This window comes from Tuber melanosporum (genome assembly GCF_000151645.1).
Source record: "Tuber melanosporum whole genome shotgun sequence assembly, scaffold_87, strain Mel28".
Lineage (NCBI taxonomy): Eukaryota > Fungi > Ascomycota > Pezizomycetes > Pezizales > Tuberaceae > Tuber > Tuber melanosporum.
This window is the reverse complement of record NW_003299136.1, coordinates 253,429-274,172: the sequence shown is the minus strand read 5'-3', so window position 1 is coordinate 274,172 and position 20,744 is coordinate 253,429. Positions and strand designations below refer to the sequence as shown.

General features: G+C 47.4%; 1 protein-coding gene; it reads left to right on the top strand.

Annotated features, from left to right (window-relative positions):
• Positions 1-11,886: 11,886 nt before the first annotated feature.
• Positions 11,887-18,233, top strand: GSTUM_00011536001 (uncharacterized protein; the record flags this gene model as incomplete). XM_002841965.2 has 12 exons in its annotated part: positions 11,887-12,054; positions 12,114-13,539; positions 13,632-15,047; positions 15,115-15,323; positions 15,394-16,030; positions 16,176-16,333; positions 16,383-16,532; positions 16,590-16,867; positions 16,915-17,335; positions 17,394-17,593; positions 17,651-17,721; positions 17,773-18,233. 12 exons carry the CDS (start codon positions 11,887-11,889, stop codon positions 18,159-18,161), a joined length of 5,523 nt encoding a protein of 1,840 aa, XP_002842011.1. The 3' UTR covers positions 18,162-18,233.
• Between the last annotated feature and the right edge of the window lie 2,511 nt (positions 18,234-20,744).

Below are 20,744 nucleotides of genomic sequence, written 5' to 3'. Positions count from 1 at the left end.
TTCTTAACCACTTGCTGAGGTTAAAAAAATGTAACGTGTTCGCAAGGTGCTAATCACGTTATCGATAATGGATACGATAGTTGGCAGGTGGCCTGCTCTTCCAGAGAGGAGGCGAGAGCTGAGAACTAAAGGAGGCTTCGAGGGCGTACTGAGGAACAAAGAAGTAACCGTTCAACCAAGTATATTGAAATACTGTCTGTCGAAGTCTGCCTTTTCTATCGTAGAAACAGGCGGTCTTTAAATACACAAATCTGTTCATGTCTAGCATGAACGAAACTAATCAAGGGTATCAATTGATACTCTTTGGTAAAACTCTTTAAGTATCAAAGCGATACTTAAAACAAAACATAAAACAAAACCAAGTATCAAACGATACTTAAAACAAACCAAGTATCAAAGCGATACTTAAAACAAAACATAAAACAAAACCAAGTATCAAACGATACTTAAAACAAACCAAGTATCAAAGCGATACTTAAAGCAAAACATAAAATAAAACCAATAACCAAGTACCCGTACCAGTTACAGACCAACTGTATCCTGGCCGGAAACCAAGGACGCCCAACCGACAAGCAAGAGCAAAAACAAGGGAAAAAAAATAAGGACCGTGAGGCCCACTCGGTACCGTATCAATAGGCAAACAAAGGAAAGCGAGCCAACGGAGCACGAAACGTGAACCTTCTGAAGGTGGGGAAGTTAAAGACTTGAAGCCATCGTGAGAAGCTCTCCAAGGGCGTTTGATTGGGTGAACCCCCCGAACACTGCACTGAACACCTAACCCTCAGAGTTGAAAAGAAGGAGACTGTGTGTGTGTGTGTGTGCGCGAAAGAAAAAAAAAAAACAGGGAAGAGTGGGAGTGGTGAATATTTATGATGCAAATGCGCACACAGACCCCTGTTTCAACAACCAAACAACCAAAAGAGGAAACCTTGGCATAGAGTCCCACCACTCCCACTCCGACTATAATATTAAATAGTCGGAGTGGGAGCACGTGACACCCATTGGGAGCGGTACGTACCTTGCTTAGGATATAATGGGACACATTTCCGCCGTTGTGAATGATTCGTTCCAACAATCAAACCACCACCGCCATGACTCCCATCGATAAAACACAAAACCTCTCTCTCCATGCTTCCCCGATACTTCCTGAGACTCCTCCTCCTCCTGTTGCGAATAATAGCGAATGTTCTGTATGCCCAACGACCAATCCCGACATACCGAGCGAGATGAGCGAACTACCTCTCCTCGAATGCAAACCATCGCCGATACCGATGCCGACCCAATGAAGGAAACGGAAGGCGGAAGGCGGAAGGCGAGGCCATGAAAGTACTCCTCAACATGATGGACAGGACCCCGATGCCATCATCACCACCTCAACTCCGATCGATTGGTCGCCCACCCCGCAACCCAAACCGAGTTCCCGGCTGGTGGCAACACCTGACCTCAGAACAATTATCCGACCCGTTCCTCACGGAAGAATCTGTACAAAATACCTGCTGGTCACGTACCCCCGTTGTGACAATCTCCAGCCTGAACCGATTATCGACGCTTGCAGACAACGTGGTCTTCACCTCGTACTTGGACAGGAACGTCACGCAGATGGAGGAATTCATTACCACGCTCTCGTCCATTGAGTGGACGGAAAACAGTTCGAAACCACAAACATGCGATGTCTCGATGTGGAATACGGGGGCCGCGTTTATCATCCAAACCTCCAAACGGTTTACCGAACTCCTGAAAAAGTGAGGGATTATTGCCGGAAGGAAGGATGGGTGCTCGTACAGGATTTCGAAAGGGAAGATTGTGGGGGATCCGGTACAGGAAAATCTAAGGATAGAGATGCGTTGCTTAGATGTTTCGCTGCAGAAACTAAGGATCAAGTGAGTAAACCCCCTCACCAGCCCCCCGAACAGGCGGTCGATACAGAAAGACCTTGTATATTCCTCGTTGTCGTTCATTTGCATTAGAATCATGGGGGAGGATATACATGTCCCGGGGACCGAAGGCTAACGGGATGAAAAAAACAGTTTCTCGAGAACGTCCGTAGCGTGGCTCCGAGACTTTATCTCGGTAGCTATAATAACGTTCGCATGGTAGCGGAGAAACATTATCCGACCGTAGAAAATGTATATAGATCTCCTTATCCTGTTGAGAGTTGGGATTTGCCTTTGGATTTAGTGGTTTGGTGTAATCGTTTCCTTTCATTGTATCGCAATAATTCATGTAGGGGTATCCTTGGTTTACGACCTTTGGCCTTGATCTTATACGGTCCTACAAGGACCGGTAAGACCGAATGGGCGCGGAGTTTAGGGTCTCATATTTTCTTTTCGGGTTTCTTTAATCTTTCCTTGTATCATGAGACTTACAAGTATGTGGTTTTCGATGATGTGGAATTTACGTGTATGGATGTATTTAAATGTTGGTTCGGTTCACAGGCTGAGTTCACCAGTATGGACAAGTACTGTCGGAAAACTCAGGTAGTTCACGGTTGCCCGGTTATAGGTTGCTTTAACCATGACCCTCGCTTAGCGAACTGGGCCGATGCGGAATGGATGGATGGGAATTGCGTGTTCTTTAATGTAATTGATAAATTGTATCGCTCTTAAATATGTTACTCTCTAGGGGAATGTGATGGAGGAGGGGGCTTCGCCCCCTATCCCATCCGTAGCACTTCCTCCAGACGGTATTCACTACCATTGGACCCCACCACCAACCTAAAGAGAAGAAAATGGGTATTTAGATGTCCAAAAGAAAAGTGGAATAAGGATTGTGTTGAACCTACTGCTAGGAAAGGAGAGAGAAAGATTAGTCAGATGATGACTGGTTGTTTCTATGGTCAAACTCATGGTCTTTTTTTACCTGTTTTTCCTGATCCTACTTCTGCTGGAGGTGGAGTGACTGGAAAGTCAATTATTGATGTTTATAATCAATATGACTTTCCAGGGATATGGGAGGATATCAAGGAGCATGTTGGAGAGGAAGAGGTATTTTTGATCATTGACAATGCTAAGACTCACTTGCCTTTCAGGAGATGGCTCAGGAGAAATGGAATTTCTCTGATGGAAATTCCTCCCTATTCACCAGACCTCAATCCAATTGAAAATGTTTGGTCTCTGGTGAAAGACAAGCTTCATAAGCACTATCCTGAGCTGTTTCTCCTGAAGGGCCCTGTCAATGAGATCAAAAAAATTATAGAGGAGGCTATCACTCATTGTTGGGAACTTCTGGACCCAAAGGCTTTTGATACTTTGGCAGGATCAATGGTGGATAGGGTGGAAGCAATTATTAAGGCTGATGGATGGTATGCTAAATATTAATTTCTACTATGTATTTATATTTTTTAATTTTCTTTTGGGTTTTCATGATAGTGGGTTGGTGGGGGAGTGTGGTTGTCATCACCGAAGATTTTCCGGCCGTTGACAGCTAGTTAATTTTGTCCCCGGACAATACCTCAATTTTGAATGTGTCCGGAGTCTCTCGCCAACACTTCGATCGGCTCCCATGACAATGCCACTTCTAGAATATGCTTCCTGTTACTGGGGGGAGCATACAAGAAGGGGGATGACGGAAAATGTGAAGGCGCTTGCACTGAGACTTCTGAGTAGATTTGATGAGCATATATCTGCTCAATTAATGTTATTGCATTACAATAGCGATAGGGGCACAGGCCCTTATTTTAAAGCAGTTAGAGGGCCACTCGGGTTCACAGGGCTCCACGGAGTAGCATTTCTCGGGGTCGTGGGGATAGTTGCCGCTATATTGAAGATGAAGGAATGGGATGTTAATGCAACCGATTTCATGGGGAGTACAGCTCTCACATGGGCAGCAGGGAGGGGGCATGGAGAGGTGGTAAAGATGCTTTTGGAACGGGAAGATGTCGATCCCGGCCAAGTAGACACCTTCTATGGCCGGACACCTCTCTTGTGGGCCGCTGGGAGCGGGGATGAGGGGGTAGTAAAGATGCTTTTGGAACGAGGGGATGTCAATCCCGACCAGCCGGACATTTCTGGCCAGACGCCACTCTCGAGGGCCGCTGGGAACGGGTATGAGGGGGTAGTAAAGATGCTTTTGGAACGAGGGGATGTCAATCCCGACCACCCAGACGCCTTTTGCCAGACGCCACTCTCGAGGGCCGCTGGGTACGGGTATGAGGGGGTAGTAAAGATGCTTTTGGAACGAGGGGATGTCAATTCCGACCAGCCGGACACCTCTGGCCAGACGCCACTCTCGCGGGCCGCTGGGTACGGGTATGAGGGGGTAGTAAAGATGCTTTTGGAACGAGGGGATGTCAATCCCGACCAGCCGGACACCTCTGGCCAGACGCCACTCTCGAGGGCCGCTGGTTACGGGCATCAGGGGGTAGTAAAGACGCTTTTACGACGGAAATATGTCCGCACCGCCACGCCAGACAGTTTGAACCAAACACCACTGCCCAGGGCTCTCTCTAGTGGACATCATCAAGTCGTTAGGATGCTACGTGAACGGGACGATGTCGATTCTGACACAGCAGATCGCGTTGGTTAGACATGCCTCTCCTAGCGCCCGCTAGGCATGGGGGCAAGTGCGGTAGGTATGCCATTCGGAAGTGGTAGCCTTAACATCAACGCCACAAACACATGTGGCTAACATGCACTACTATTGGTAGACCCCCAATAAGCGGGAACTAGTAATCGGGCCTCAAAGACTCATTCTAAGTCCGCGATAGCGACCTCCCCTCAACCGAGCAGCCAGCGCTGCCCTAAACTCTTCCCATGCGGCACCTAAGCTTCTGGCATATTCTCGGGAAAGCTGGCTCTCGCTCTAGCAATACTCGGTCGATTCTCTTAGTCGCAGTCGATCGGTAGGCCGGTATTTTACCATCGCATCCTTCGTTTGTCTTTTGACTCTCGTTTACATTCTTCCTTCTTCGTGGCGATACCTGAAATATTCCTGCTCCATAAATAACTGCTGAGTAATGTCAATAGATTTGATGGAGGGTGTTTTTTTCCTGCTTCGGCTCACCATTTGCTATCCGTCTACTTTTGTTCTTTTCTTTTCTTCACATTTTCCTTTCTTGAAGCTCCGGTCAGACTTAGTTCATATCATCTCCGTTCTGGCTATTCTTTATTATTATTCGTTCATATTTGTTTTATCTTTTCTGGGCGGTAGTGGTGTATGGTATGGCCCATTGCAGGCAATGGGTAGGAATAGACGCTGATCTTTAAGGCGCTCTCGCCTTATATATTTGCAAGTCTTATCTTCTCCCACTAATTTCTCTCAATACCGCCGAGTTGTAGCCATCTATTTCTTTTACAGGCCATCTATCATACTACGACACCGCTGCTGGTTCCGCTATATCCTATCACCGGTGTGGCGCCCAAACCTATAAACGAAACCATAACCTTTGCTTTCTGAATATGCCTCTTTCTGATACCAGTGAATGGCCATGCTTACATGAGCGGTGAGGACGGGTCTAGTGTGGTTTGGTCTATTGTGCAGCAGGTGCAATAGCCATCGCCAAATCTTCCTCGTTCACAAGACTATCAGAGTAAGACAGAGACCTCTATAACCCTGAAACGATCCTATGAGCTATTTCCCCACCCAGGGTATCAGCAACTCTGGTAAGAGAATTCCATAAGGCCAGAGCATGACTCCTGTGAGCAGGAGTAGAAGATAGAACGGGGGTTTATCGGGGCAAGCAAGTAAAAAAAAGGTAGAAGGAGCCCCAAATAACGGCTGCCCTTTACCCTCTCTCTTTCTCTCTCTATTTTCTTTCACTTCTGAAAATGGGGTCGATATCTGGACCCGGGAGGGTCCGGCGAAGGGATTTTGAATCGGAACCTTGAGTGATTACTGTCACAACTTTCGAAGATAACGAAGAGCATGGAGAAAGAGGTGGCTAGAGGCCACCAACTAGGCAAGTATGATATCATCAGAATATGAAAAAAAACCAAAGCCTCTAAAAGGATCTAGAAAACCTGCAAGTCTTCTGTTGAGGCATTAGAATAATAAAAGAACAAAAACAATGAAAAAAAGTAATATTTTGTGTCCGGTAAAGTACCATACCTTTGCTTCTATGATACCAACTCTGCTTGTAGTGGAAAGTCCACAATTTCTCGAAAAATTCTGGGGGCAATTGTTCCTCGCAGGATGGGAGCTCTCTCTCCTGGTAGTTTTTTTATAGCTGTTTTGGGCTTGTGATGGTGGATAAACGGTAAGGCGCGCTCACCGGTATCATATCATACGGTACTTGTATTCGTTTCAATATGCTTACTAATATTTCACTGGTTTTCACCAACACTTGTGATTAGGGACTGTAGATTCTGTCACCCGCTATACTTAAATATCATACCCTAGGTCTCAAGGACATAAAGGGGAGAAGATCTTTTTGGTATCCCTTTGTATTCTTCTAGATATTATGAGGCGGTGGTGGTATCACTGTGCGCTATTCATCTGTGATACCCGACTTGAGAATCGAATGCACAGTACAGTACTCGAATAATGACCTTGCGGCTTTAATCCATACATCCGTAATCCGTGACCTACAGTACTGTTCAAGATCCCGCCTTGATCATAACTACGATAAACCTACATTTTTTTCCATCCCTGGTATTCCGATTGCGAATATTCCTTTTCACAAAAAGGTGAATGTCTTGTTAGTAACCAGTAATGGGTATTTACAATCCCCTGCTCCCATGCATACCTGCTCCTATAGCGCATTCGATGTTTAATACCATTACCATTATCTTCGACCTCGGGGAGAAGAATCCGCACATCTCCACCCGGCTGCCGGTAGAATAAGTAAGTACTTGTTCCCCGGGGTATGATTATGTGGAAAAAACATAGCTGGCGCGGTTGCTAATGTTCCGAGAACAGGTCAATTAACGAGACCTTAGGCATTCTGTTCCACTCGTCATGAACGCTTGCCAAACTGTCTGTCACGGGATAGCGGAGAGGAGCTCGATTTCTTCCTCCTTCGATTTGTAATGGGAACTGCGAATTCTGAATGCTATAAAAAGTTATCTAGCGAGAAGGCAATCCCGGTACGATGGGATAGAAGCATCACTAATTCCGGGAACATAAAAGTGCTCTATCCCGATCAGGTAATTTGGGATTTTTCTCATTGAGCTCAAATCGGCCTCCTCACTTTGTCTCCCTGCATGTACGAGTAATGCAAAAGAGATAAATATGGAGCTCACCGCAAGTAGGTTCGGCGGGATATCTCTGATCTTGTGGTCTTACAAACTGCAGTTCTCTTATAACGGTGTAAGATGTTTTTGAAGAGCGATGTTTTTACCTGTGTTTGGTGTGGAGAAAGACTATATTTCGCCCTGGAGTTTACCTCGAGGTTCGTCGGGCGGCTTGGTTTCGTAGGGACGTAGACTAAGGTGGGGACTTCCGTCAGTGAGCTCCAACCTCCAGCCAAGTTATCACGTGCCTTGAGGGCGGATGGACAACATGCTATCATATCATACTTGTACAATACAAAATGCGAGCAAGGGCCATGGAGCTGCCTGAGAGCCCCACTGTGGGCATGGTCAGTACCCCGGTAATGTTTTGGGCTTGGTTCTTTAGAATTGTATTAGGTGTAGCGAAGCACCAGTTAATAATAAATTTAATACTCATCCGGGCTCTTTCGCTACGGGGCCAAGTCGTGGACAGCGAAACTAATGTATCAACTTGGCGACCTGACCAAGTACTCACTCCCGTCTCCGATCCAAGAATTGACACCTCTTTTGGAATGGCGCCCGCAGACCCAAAAGGGGTATTGTGTTCGAGTTGTTTGAAATCGAAAGGCTGAGCCGGTAGCGCAAGATACCGGTATCCTGCGAGGGTACCCACATCACACATGACAGCAGCTCTTGCAAGGGATTAGATATCTTCCTTTCTGAATTCGCTGATATGGAGGAAATTGGGCCGTGTTGGAATTGAATAAAGGACTATATAGTGCAGTATAATTTTCTTGGTAGTAGTCAGGCAGCATGTAATATCTGATAGAGAGTCATTCAGTCTCAGGGGTCGAAAAGTGTTGCTATCGAGGTCCGTGATATTTAGTGCTCTCTGCATGGTGGAGGTGGATGTGCGCATCTGGGTGGCAGATTCGACACTGTACTTTTTATAGGTCCACGGGGGCTATTCCTGAAGAGGTGGAGATTCTTGGTCCGGGGACGTGAGTACTCGTATGTGGAATTTAGCGAGTCCGGCTTGGGGTGAGGCTTGAATTTTAGTTAGCATTAGGAGTAATGGAGGGGTAGCGAGTCGTGATATTTCTGTGAACTGTGCAAGTATAATTGGGGGAGAAATTGTCCGGGGGGTATCATGCGGGGGTTTGGGTAATCCATTGTGTGCACGGCTCTGTTTTCTCTTGCTTTGTTTTGTTTAGGTTAGTTGATGGGGTGTTGGTAGTAGTAGTGGATGGAAAGATGTGCAGTTCATTCTTCCTTCCATCTCGCCGTATGTTAATCAGGCGGAAGTCAGCCTTGGGCATGTATATTTGAAAGAGAACCGGTTGGTCCGGGGCCATAATTGCACAATGGGCCCAAAACTACGACAACACGAATACCATCAACCTCCAGAAACCAATTCCGTCTGGAAGAAGTGAAAAAGCAGGAATTCGAAACCGCATCACGAGTGCTCACTCGCTGATAGGTTCGAAGTCTGAGTACGGGAGTTAGTCCTGTGCAAGTACCGGATCGGTAAGCCATTTTTTGTGAATGTCAAGTTTTGGGTATGGTAGGACTTGTGGTGTTGCTTATATACTCTGTTGCTGCAGCTGCCGGGGGTGACTTGGAGTAGTTGATGGGTTTGGTGCGGCTATTTTGAGTTCGACACCTTGAGGAGAGTTGTGGAGCCGCGGGAGTTAGGTGGGGGGCTATGTGTCAACGGGTGCTTGGGGGTATACAGCGCTACTTGGTGTTCGGGGGGACACTCTGCGCCGGGATGAGAAGGGGCTGTGGTTAAAGTGGGAGGCCTGGAGGGGTTGGTCAGGCAGTGCGGAGTCCGGATACAGCGTTCTATTGCTATTTCGAGACGAAATGAGAATAAAATGTTATTTGGGGGCACTGTCATAGCGCCTGCCGGTTCTCACCAGTTAATGTGGTGGTGGGGGGGGGGGAATTTGCTGTGTCATGGTATTGGTACGAAAAAAGGTTTGCCCCGGGACGCAGTAAAAGGGTGAGTGGCGGAGGATAGTAGAAAAGAGGTGAGATAGGCCAAGCTTTTTGAATCGCGCACCGTAACTCTTCTCCATTGGTTCCTGCGGTTCGCCCGCTCTCGCGTGTACTTATACAGCTTGTGTCGATATCTGATAATTGTTGTCCATATGTATAAAACTTCCATCCACACTGATATAAGATGGCACAGTTGTAGTCTAAGTTATGCAATAATCCAAATAAATATAAAGTAGTGAGATATCGCCAGCAAGCATATAAAAGATTGTTTGTGGAATGCTTAGGATTTTGTTCCGCTAAGTTTGCTCCCCTGCTGGAAGGGTATGGTACATTGAGGAGAGGGAAGAAGTATCGGGTTTTATTCTAGGGTATCGAGACCGCGGGCCCCTTGGGAAAAGGTTCGGATGGCACAGACGGCTCAGCAGAGAAGAGCTATCATAGGTTAAGTGTAGGGCCCTGCGTATGTGCCTATCTGGTAACCAAATACGCCCGTTCACGCAGTATCCTCACAACCTCCTCATGCCCATTACCGGTGGCCAACGAAAGTGGTGTTCGTCCCTGCTTATCCATTTTGTTGGGGTTGATGTCGCTCCGTTCCAGTAGTATCTTCATGACTCCCTCGTGCCCATATTCGGCCGCCCATGTGATCGGTGATCGGCCCCACGTATCCACTTTGTCGGGGTTGATGTCGTTCCGTTCCAGCAGTATCCTCACGGCCCCCTCACGCCCATATCTGGCAGCCAACCAGAGCGGTGACCAGTCCCACGTATCCATTTTGTTGGGGTTGACATCGTTCCGTTCCAGCGGTTATCCTCACGACCCCCTCGTGCCCGTTTCCGGCAGCCCACGAGGGTGGCGTTCGGCCATATTCGGTGTCAACTGTGTTGGGATCAACATCATCCTGATTGCTTTGGAGGTTTCGGTAGCATCGAGAAAGCTCCCGATGTGCACTAGCTCATACCACGGACTTTGCCCGCAGGATCTTAAGAGTGGAGCGAAGAAAATGATTAGCTTGCATTAAACCTCTGGGTGGAAAATATAGTTCCCATACCTGCATTTCACCTGCTGCCCGTGGTTTCCGGTGCTGCAGGCTATGATATAATATCTGTTGTTTACAACCAGACTCTTCTTTTTTACGCTTCTCAATTCTATTGTAAGGCCCCTAGCGGCTTTCATCCATACACTATACCTAGCCCACCTTTTTCCATCCCGGGTGTTTGATGAAGTAATCCCATTGTAGTGTTGTGGTGTACGAGAAAGAAGTTAGGTCTGGTAACCTTAGGGATTGATTTGAGGTGGTATTGAAGTGGGCATGGCCCTGATTTGTGTGTAGACAATGCCTTGCGGCATCTGTCGGGTTTATGTATAACTAGCAGAAAATTTCTCTCCATAGTCGAATAGACAACGAATAACACTTCATCAAGACCAACAGCATTCTTCCGTGTGCGCCCGATTGATCAACATCTATCAGTGTTCCCATTGCGATTATTCCTTTGCGCACAAAGGGTCCGTGATCAATGTTTATAATTCTCCGCTGCTGGGATGGACCTGCTCCCATATCATGCCTAATACTGTAGCATGATTATTTTCGACCTCAGGGAGAAGAATCCATCAACCTCCGGCCGGCTGCTAGTAGAATAAGTATTTGTTCCCACAGTATTATTACGTGGCAAAAACCTAGCTGGGACAGTTGCTAATATCCCAATAACCAGTCAACCCCTGTTCAATTAGCGGGGGCCAAGGGATTCTATTCAACTCATCATGAGTTCGTGTCAAACTATCTGTCACTTGGGTAGCAGAGAGAAGAAAAGGAAAAAATAATTAAAAAGAGAAGTTTTCTTTCTCCCCCCTCTGATTTATAATGGGAACCGCAAATTCTAAATGCTATATAAACCCTCTAGCAGGAAAGTAATCCCGGTATGATCTTAGCGCCTGCCAGTTTATGGGGGGGGGTACTGTAGAAATATTAGCAGTTCCAGGAGCATAAAAGTACTCTAACTTATCTCAATCAGATAATTCGGGTAATTTCCTGTGAGATCTGACGGAACTTAGGCCCTTCACTTTGTTTCACTGTATCTAAGACAAAATAAATAAATTTGGAGCCCACCACAACCCGGCCTCTCCAGCGGAACATCTCTGATATTGAGATTTCACAAACTATATTTCTCTTCTATAAGATGTTTTTATTTTTGTTTGGTGTGGAGAAAGACCTACGAGTATGGTAGCGGTAGTTTGCTCTTAAACGGCTTACATATCGTACCGGTAGGCAGCAGGTAAGGTGGGGCTTCTGTAAGTTTCAGCCTCCAACCAAATAATCACGTGCCTTGCGGGTGGATGGACAACGCGTTACCATAATATTATTATTATCACGTAAGGGGCCAAAATCCATGGGAGAGTACTAATACTAATACCCGTCTGAGCTCTCTATCACTCCGGGACCACAGCGGGCTCATGTATTACCAGGATAACCTGCCCAAGTACTGTAATTGGATGTGTTGAAATTAGTAATCCCTTTAATTCCTCACTTGATTAGCCCAGGCGCTTACATAATCACGTCGGCTCCTTCCCGGAGTTATGCATGCCCGAGTGAGTCCCGGAACCTCAGCTTTCTGTGAGATTCTCTTCTGCTCGGTAGGAAAAGGCCTATTTTTTGGCTATTTCATCTCTCCCATCTCTCCCATCCCCCTTTCACCCTTCTCTCCTCTTTCATATTTATCCCTTTGACGCTGCTTCGCAAATGACTTCCTTAGATGTGGACGGAGATAAAGAACTGAGACTGGTTAACAACGTCGAGCTCAAGATTGCGCTAGCTGATACCGATGAAAAGCTTCAACGTCTACTGAATCTTTATTTGCCACCTTTGATATTGAAGCTTGCGAGCCCGCACGCCTCAGTTCGGAATAAGGTTGGATTCGCTTCCCTCAGGGCTGGTTGCATGAGATGATGCTGATGATAACTTCAAAGGTGATATCGATATGTCAGCATGTCAATACCCGGATTAGGCCGGTTACAATAATATTGCCCGTCGCCGCTCTTCTCAAGCAATTTAAAGACCCCGAGATCGGCGGGCGTTACTCGCTTGTGCGTAACTTCGATTTGATGTATGTCCAGACTGGTATCGAGCGATTACCTGTCTCGGAGCGGTTAGAACTACTCCCACCCTTGCTAAAAGATATATCAAAACACGATAACGTTATTCATCAACGCTCGCTATTCGATATCTTGTTAAAAGTACTGGTCCATTTTGAGCCCCCGAATAGGGGAACCCAAGATGATCTTGCTCTGAGAACTAAAATGGGGTTCCACGAGGGCAGTGGCGGCGAAGATGCTGTTTGGGTGGCGGGGTGGTTCAAGCGATTAATGCTACTCAATCTATCAGTTTTTGCGAGTAGCAACACATCGGGGCAGTTGAATTGCCCAGGGATTTCGGCGGGAGAGTTTGACTTCCTGACCCTAGGTGGAAAGAAAGAGACCTTCAGCCCGTTTGCAGTCTTGACGGATATAAAAAAGGCTGTGCTTAGGTTTCTCGCTTCGGGTGCATTTACGGATCAGGAGAGGTTTTTCCCTAGTCTCGTCGGAGCTTCTGATACGAATTCGGCAGTTGCGGAGCCTGCAGAAGATGTCTTCAAGCGTTCACTGCCGTCGGTGTCCTTGGATGACGGGGGGGTAGTCCAGGAACTATACCAACTTTACTTTGGTAATCCGGGAAATGCCATACCACCGGTAAAGGTTGTACTCCAAGCCCGCATTGTCGGGCTATTGGCGAAATCGACGGAAGCCATTGGAGAGCAATGGGGGAATCAAATTGTTAAGATTGTGGAAAGTGGCCTCGAAACAGACTACTCTCGGCTTAGACAAGCTGCCTTCACCTTTGTAAACTGGGCATCGAGGATGGGTGGGGGAAAGGTTATGGCAGCCGTTGCGGTTGATGTTGTGGAGAAGATTAGGTACTGGCTACTGTCTACTAGCCCAGAAGACGGAGGAGGGGCTGGCGGAGACGACCTGAGGGGTTATGCATATGAAAGCCTCGGGTTATTGGTAAAGAGGGCCCCTGGAATTGTGGTAGAGAAGGATTGGAGGATTTTAAAATTTTTGTTTGGGAGGTTGAGAGATGAGCCCGCGGGAAGTGTGGCTGTTAGTGTTGAGGGGGCGCTAGCCACATTATTACCCACTATAGCGAAGCAACCACTTGATAGAGAAACGGAGGAGAGCTTAGAGGAACTGATAATAGAACAAATGATTGCGGGTAAAGGAAGAAGTACAAGATTTTCGGCGGTCAGATACGCTAATCGCATCTTGGAGTTCGGGAATGTTGAAGGGCGGTGGGTGAATTTACTGGCTCTCGGAAGGAAGGGGGAGAGAGACGAGGTTGTGGAGGAGGCTAAGAAAGGTATATATATAAGGGGAATGAGAGATAATTTCACGTCTTATCCCCCGCTTAGAAATTCCCATCCACCGAGAATGCTAACCGTGCTTCGTTAGGTCTACATCCCTATTACTATCGTCTTATCAATCCAGAGGAAAGTTATCCTGTAGCGACGGATGAAAATTCCATGGAAATCGATACTCCCGAGGCTAAGAAGCCGAATAAATATACCTTTCCAAGTTTCTCGGATCTTATTAATTACTTATTCCCTCACTCGGCACAGAGCGCTACTACCTGGACTGCCCAAGAGAGCATTGTCGCAGGTTTGATGCCCCCGGAGGTCTTCGCAACAGCTGTCTCTTTTTGTCGGAGAGTAGGACTTATGGAAGCGCTCGGCAATGAAGAGGTAGTCGTGGACGAAGACTGGGAGAGAAAGTTGGATGCAGCTGTTGAGCGCGACGAGGGTATAAGACACAAGGTCCAGATTTACTTTAGTAAATTAGGAGAGGAAAATAGTTGTATACTCAATAGGTTCATGGAAGTGGCGTGGCTTGGTATGGTTTGGGATGGTTCGGGCTTGGATGGTATTAGAGACGTCTGGGTGGATCTCGTGGGTGTTGTTCCCGAAAAGTCATGGGAAAACTCGGTGCGAAAGCTTGAATCATTAAAAACGGCTGTCCTAACAGGAACAAAGAGCGAAGACAGGGTGGTGGCTTCCAGAGCCCTGGGTATTGTTGGGAGTCACGAGGCCCTAGGAGAGAATATATTACTGTCTATGACGGAGGAGATGGTCACTTATGCCCACGGCTTGGACAAGACCTTCGGAGTAGAAAGTGGGAAGGTTCATGGCGGAATACTAACATTGGGATTTCTCCTGTCGAGACTAAAGCTTCGTGGGCGTCTCGGCTCCTTGCCGAAGGAGCTAGTACACAAGGCTGTAGGTGTTCTTGTCAATGCACTTCTAGAAGCAAGAGATCAAACTATTCTTGATGCCGCCGTCCAATCCTTCTCGGAAATCTCCATCTTTGCAGTTGTTCACGGGGACTACTTTCGAAAGACCTACGCAGGAATCCTGGATCGCCTGACTGAGCTCGGCAAAAAGGGGAAAGAAAAAGCGGTTCTTGCGATTGGTCACTTAGCGATCGTGTTTCCTTCATCCGATAAACCTATTATTGACAAGCTTCTGCAAGCTCTTTTCGCGTTCCACGAGAACAGACAGGTTGAGATTAATTTTGCTACCGGTGAAGCCATTGCTTGCCTTGCCGGGGGGTGGCAGAGTAAATCTGTTCGTGGAAAGGTTGACATTGCAGGATATGAAAATGCAAAGCCTGCTGAGGAATTGGCTAAGTGGAGGCTAGGAGAAGTTCTGGAAGCAGTACTGGGCAAGGTGTCTGACACAAAGCCTAGTTTGAGGAAGGCTGTATGTGTCTGGATGCTGTGCTTGTTGGAATTCTGTGGAGAGGAGCAACAGGTGAAGTCCAAACTTGGGGAAATGCAAAAAGGATTTAGGGGATATTTGGTAGACAGAGACGGTATGCTTGTTTCATTTTTCTAAGCATCCTAGATATCACTAACGAGTGGTTTTGGCGGCTGAAATAGAGCTTGTCCAGGAGACCGCGGCGAGAGGATTGACAATGGTTTACGAAAAGGGCGAAAAGGAAACTAAAGATGATCTTGTCCGGAACCTCGTTTCATCCTTCACAGGTGAGAAAACTCGCACCTTGGCCGGAAATGTATCGGCAGAAACGGAGCTGTTCGAACCCGGAGCCTTGCCAACTGGGGATGGAAGTATCTCCACCTACAAAGATGTTAGTTCATTTCTCACACATTAGGTTCTTTTATGCAAGCCTGTAGTCTTGACTAACACATTCGATGTAGATTATGTCCCTTGCTTCAGAAGTGGGTGATCCGAGCTTGGTTTACAAATTTATGTCACTTGCTCGCCATAATTCTCTATGGTCTTCACGGGCAGCCTTCGGCCGTTTCGGACTGGGGAGCATTCTTTCCTCTTCTGACGTCTTGAAGCACAACCCTAAATTATACCCAAAACTTTATCGGTACCGCTTCGACCCTAACCCCAATGTCGCTCGCAGTATGGAAGACATCTGGAAGGCTCTGGTCGGGAGTGATGAGAGAAATGTCCTGGAAGCACAGTTCGACAATATAATTGAAGACCTGCTTAAATACGCTGTAGGGCGAGAGTGGAGGACCAGAGAGGCGAGCTGCAATGCTCTTGGAGAGCTTGTGCAAGGAAAGAAAATTGACGAATATAAACCATACTTGGAGAAAATCTGGAGTACATCATTCCGGGTCCTTGATGATGTTAAGGAGAGTGTTCGGATCGCTGCGATGAAACTCTGCAGGGGGCTGACACAAGCGATGGTTCACAACGTCGATATGGCCTCAGGGGGTAGCCGGAAAGAGGCAGAGGCTATTTTAGAGGGCGTTATGCCATTCTTGATGGGCGGAAGGGGGCTGGAAGCGGAGGCCAAGGAGGTGCAGTTATTTGCATTACGTAAGCATTGAATCTGCCTTTTGGATACTTTCCCTTCTCGAAGGGTCGAGCGACCTACCATGATGGCAGCCTTGGTGGCGTATTCCTAATAAATTGATTGAGCCTCTGCAAAGAATGAACTAACGATATTATTTACCAAAACTAGGAACTCTCCTTCAGCTCGTAAAAGCAGGAGGGCCGGTACTCCTTCCGTACATTCCAGACCTTGTGGACAAATTCGTGCAGCTCTTGAGTTCCCTTGAGCCGGAGGTGGTCAATTACTTGCATTTGAACGCAGATAAGTACAATACCACTGGTGACGATGTGCGCTCTTACTCTCTGCGATGGGGAGCTTAGCTAATACACGATGTAGATTGACCGTATTAGGCTAGCCCAAGTTCGGGCATCGCCAATGATGGATGCCATTGAGCGATCCTTGGATCTATTGGACAGAGACACTATGAAGGTCTTTGTGCCCAGGTTCGAGAAAACCATAAGGAAAGCATTGGGCTTACCATCTAAAGTACATTGCCTTCATGTCATAGCCGTGCTACGTCGCTTACTAACAGATAATTATCAGGTAGGATGCAGCCGCATTATCGTGACTCTAGTGGTCCGGCATGGGTCCATCGCCAAACCTTTCGCAGATGAGCTCCTCAAAACTATGCAGACTTCGATGCACGATCGCAATGAGACAGTGATGGCAAGCTATGCTAGTGCTGCTGGCTATCTCTGCCGATTAGCTAGTGACGAAAAAATATTGAGCTTTGTAGGATATTCTAGAAAGCTATATTTTGAGGGTGAAGACGAAAAGCCCAGGGCACTAGCTAGTGAAATGGTTTACTCCTTGTGCAAAAAGTACGTATCCAATCGCCCCTCATTATTCTTATTTCTAACCATATTAGCGCCACGGATCGTTTTAATTCTCTGGCCGTGGACATATTGCCCTTCATTTTCGTCGGGAAGCATGACCCACACACATCCATCGCTGAAGTCTTCACGAAGGCCTGGACAGAAAATACTGGTGGGACAGGCGCGATCAAACTTTATTTTGGGGAGATCATTTCACTAGCACAGACTCACCTTTCCTCTCCGCGATGGGCGCTCAAACAAACAGCAGCATTAAGCTTGGCCGATACATGCAAATCAATCGGTAAGGATGTTACAACCGATCAAGTTGACTTGTTGTGGCCTGTGTTGGTATCGGCAACATCGGGAAAGAGTTGGGATGGAAAAGAAGCTGTTCTTGATGCTCTTGTTTCTCTCGCCGCGAATGCTGTTCAATATTTTGAGAATGACCAAGCCAAATTGCAAGAACTATCAACGGTATGCGCGAGACCGATGTTCCCTCCCATTGCTCCACTAACCAACTACATGTGAGTAGATTGTGTTGAGGGAAGCAAGGCGTAAAAATGCTGCTTATAGAAGCATTGCAATAAAGAGTCTGGGTGACTTTGCCAACGGGTTTGCGGCTTTGAATCTTTTTGAGGAGGTATACGATATTGTTGTGGACTCGGTTAAAGACGAGTCTGAAGATAAAATGGATGTTGACGTCGCCGCCGACGGGCGCTCTCTGAAAACTATGTAGGTTTATCTGCTCGTGCGCTCATCTAGGTGACCGACTGACACCCATCGGCGCAGAGAGGAAAGAACTTTAGCAAATGGTCTGGTTACGCTTTGCCAGGCTTTCAGACCAGACTCCAATTCTAAAGGTTTCCCCCCATTCTCGCCCTATTTAACTGCTTATTAACCATCCACCGCAGGAGCAAAAGCCCGCGCCGATGCCTTAAAGACCTTTGAATTTGTACAGGCCAAGCTCGCGGGCGCCAACTACGATCTCAAAATACGCGGGATTGGGGGTATAGCAACTGTTCTCCGTCGTCTGTCCACTACAACACTGGGAGAGCAGGACTGGAATGATGTTCTCGGCAAAGCCTGGTTCCAGGTCAACCAGTGTCTCACTGATCGAAGCAATGAGAACGTTCGTATCAAGGCTGCGGAAGCCACCATGCAGATGCTCAAGCTGCAGGGGCACGGAAGCTTATGGGATGATGTGCGCGTGGACCTCCAACTAGCGTTGGCTGATGAACACTCACCAATGGTTCGCCAAGCGTTGGGAACTGACTTTGAGCGGTTTGTGCGGGAGGGGTGACTGATATGGTAACCATATGATATATGAACTTTTAGCTTGAAGGGTTAATATATATTTCCATTACTACTGGAATTCTTGCCATCTGTTATCCTCTACTCTTTATATTTATAGAGTTCGCGCTAGTACAACTGATATCGTAGTAGTAAACTCTATAAATTACCCTCTGCTTAAATAAAACTGCATCATGTAGGTCTTTCCTCTGTTGTTCGTTTGGCTCCCACAATATCTATCTCTTCGCCGCAGCTGGTAGACTTCACTCAGTGGAATGATAAACTTGCCACAGCATCCTCGATAAGACCACGGAGCCGCACACCCAGCCCCACCACCCCAAACACAGAGCTCTGAAGGCTATCAAGAGATGCCAAAAATATTTCCCTGTCACACCGTAAACACTCTCCGCCGCGCGTGAAAAAAAGAAAGAAAAAAAAGTTGGGAGGGAAATCTGCTCATAGTCATTCAAAAACTCACAGTCCCCCTCCCTCTAAAATGATAGCAAAATTACCGCCCTACCATGAAAGCGAGCATCATTGCATCGTAATCCCCTCACCCCTCTTTCAACTTCTCATACTCATACCCTACTCCAGGATCGTCCACAATGAAAACCCACGCGGCATCTTGCCCAGAAAAATCTATGGTATCGTATTCTTGTCTGATAAAATTATGATGTGTTTCATTTCCATTGCATACTAGCGCCCACGATGCACTACGTACACTCGCTCACAGTAAAAGAGGGTGGTAGAAAAAAAATGTCAGCGGGACCCAGCGGACGGACATACTGATTCCAGTATGGAATAAACGAGGTCTAGCAGACACAAACAGCTCGGGGTATATTCTAACACACACCACCTTCAAGTCACCACCAGCAATGCATCGCATTGCAAGAATTCTAAAATCGGGGTTGGTATCGATTGGCCTTACATGAATCCCCAGCAAGCCCGAGGAACTCCTGATGCACGATCCTAGCTTTCATCCCACGAAAGTCTCATCGCACGCGATCACGATATGATATATGTCGGCACCCTGAGGCTCCTTACGATGCACGGCACCACGCACGTGCGGCAAGCGAGTGCGGGAGATCTACACTTTTTCGTTGCTCTTCTATCAAGGGTATTCGGTCCAGAATTCCTTGTTGCGCTGGTGGGACCCTGAAAGGGGCGGGCTTTGGGGGCTGGTGTGTAGTGTGGCCATCTTACGAGGGTGGTATTTGTCCACGGCGTAGAGAACTTGGGGGCACTTTCTTGCTTCGAGGGGGCGAGATGTCTGTGGAACTTGGACACGGTAGCAGATAAGCGGCAGGGGGTTATCGGAGAGAGTGCGTAGGAAAGGGAATATGCTGATACTGACCGATTTCGAGCCGTTGATAGTGAGCCGTCCAGAGCCAGGGGCCACAGGGTGGCCGATCCGGGCGAAAAGGTATTGGAGAAGTGTCGCGGGGTGCGTCATGTCATAAATTTTGGGGTGCCTGCTCAGGGTGGCCGTTTTCCCATGGGAAAAGCATACAAGTTATCATACTGGTGGTCTTGAAAACACATCGATTTGGCGTGACCTGCCTATCGCCCCTTCCTGAGTCGAGTGCCAGCCCCCGGTTTCGAGTGAGACCTTGTGATCTAGTCCTCAACAGGAGGCTTGGCTATTGTTGATGGACCCTGCTTACTTTTTTGTTTGTTTACGTGGCAAGATCGACCCTTCCGCGGCCCGGCCCTCAGGGGGAGTCTGACAAAACTCATCCTCCTTCCCTTACCTCGGGCAATCGGAGAAACAAGTGCGGGGGATAGAGAGTACCCCGATCTCCGGTAACCTTAGCATCCACCATGTTCAGGGCTAGGGCATCTATGAACTGTAGATTGAAGATTTCCCTTCACGATTGAGTGTGTCAGTGCTGTGGTGGTTCCTTTTTTTTCCTTCTTTTTTTCCAGAGGGGGGGGGATGGGCTCCCCTGATCTGGGGACAGTCACGTCTCTCGGTGCTATAAATAGGTTGGGCATCTAGAGCCCATCTAGAGCCCAACCTATACTCGAGTAAGGTAATCCATCATAGGTTGTCCAGTTTGTCCAGATTGGGACTTCTTCGCCCCCATCAGGCATTTAATTCAAATTTCCCTAGAGTTTTGAACTATAATATAAATAAATACTCGGGTATATGGGGGGGGGAGGGGGCCCTTTTCGAAAAGTAATGATTACATCGACAGCATTTCCATGTAGTGGTAACCCATACGTATGATACCTACAATCCATAAGTAAACGTACTACTCACTACCTCCGCTCGCTAATGATACATAACCCACCGTCCCTCTCCCCCATTTCCCTATTTCGCTCTGTTACAAACAACCCTACTCGAGTAGACTTGAACAAAATTTGGCCCGACCTTCAGAGAGGGTCCTTTTTACCTCGTTTCGAACTCATTTTTGTCTATGGGGCATCTGTCGTGGCGCTGCCTCAGCTGCGTTCCTGAGGACGAGTGGAGTAAGATCCTCTCACCAGATCGCTTAATCATGAATAATCCAACGAGCTCTCGGTATTCTCTCCCTCCGTCATCATGAGGTTTCCCCACTGTGGCTTTACTACAACCGCTGACAATGTTCCC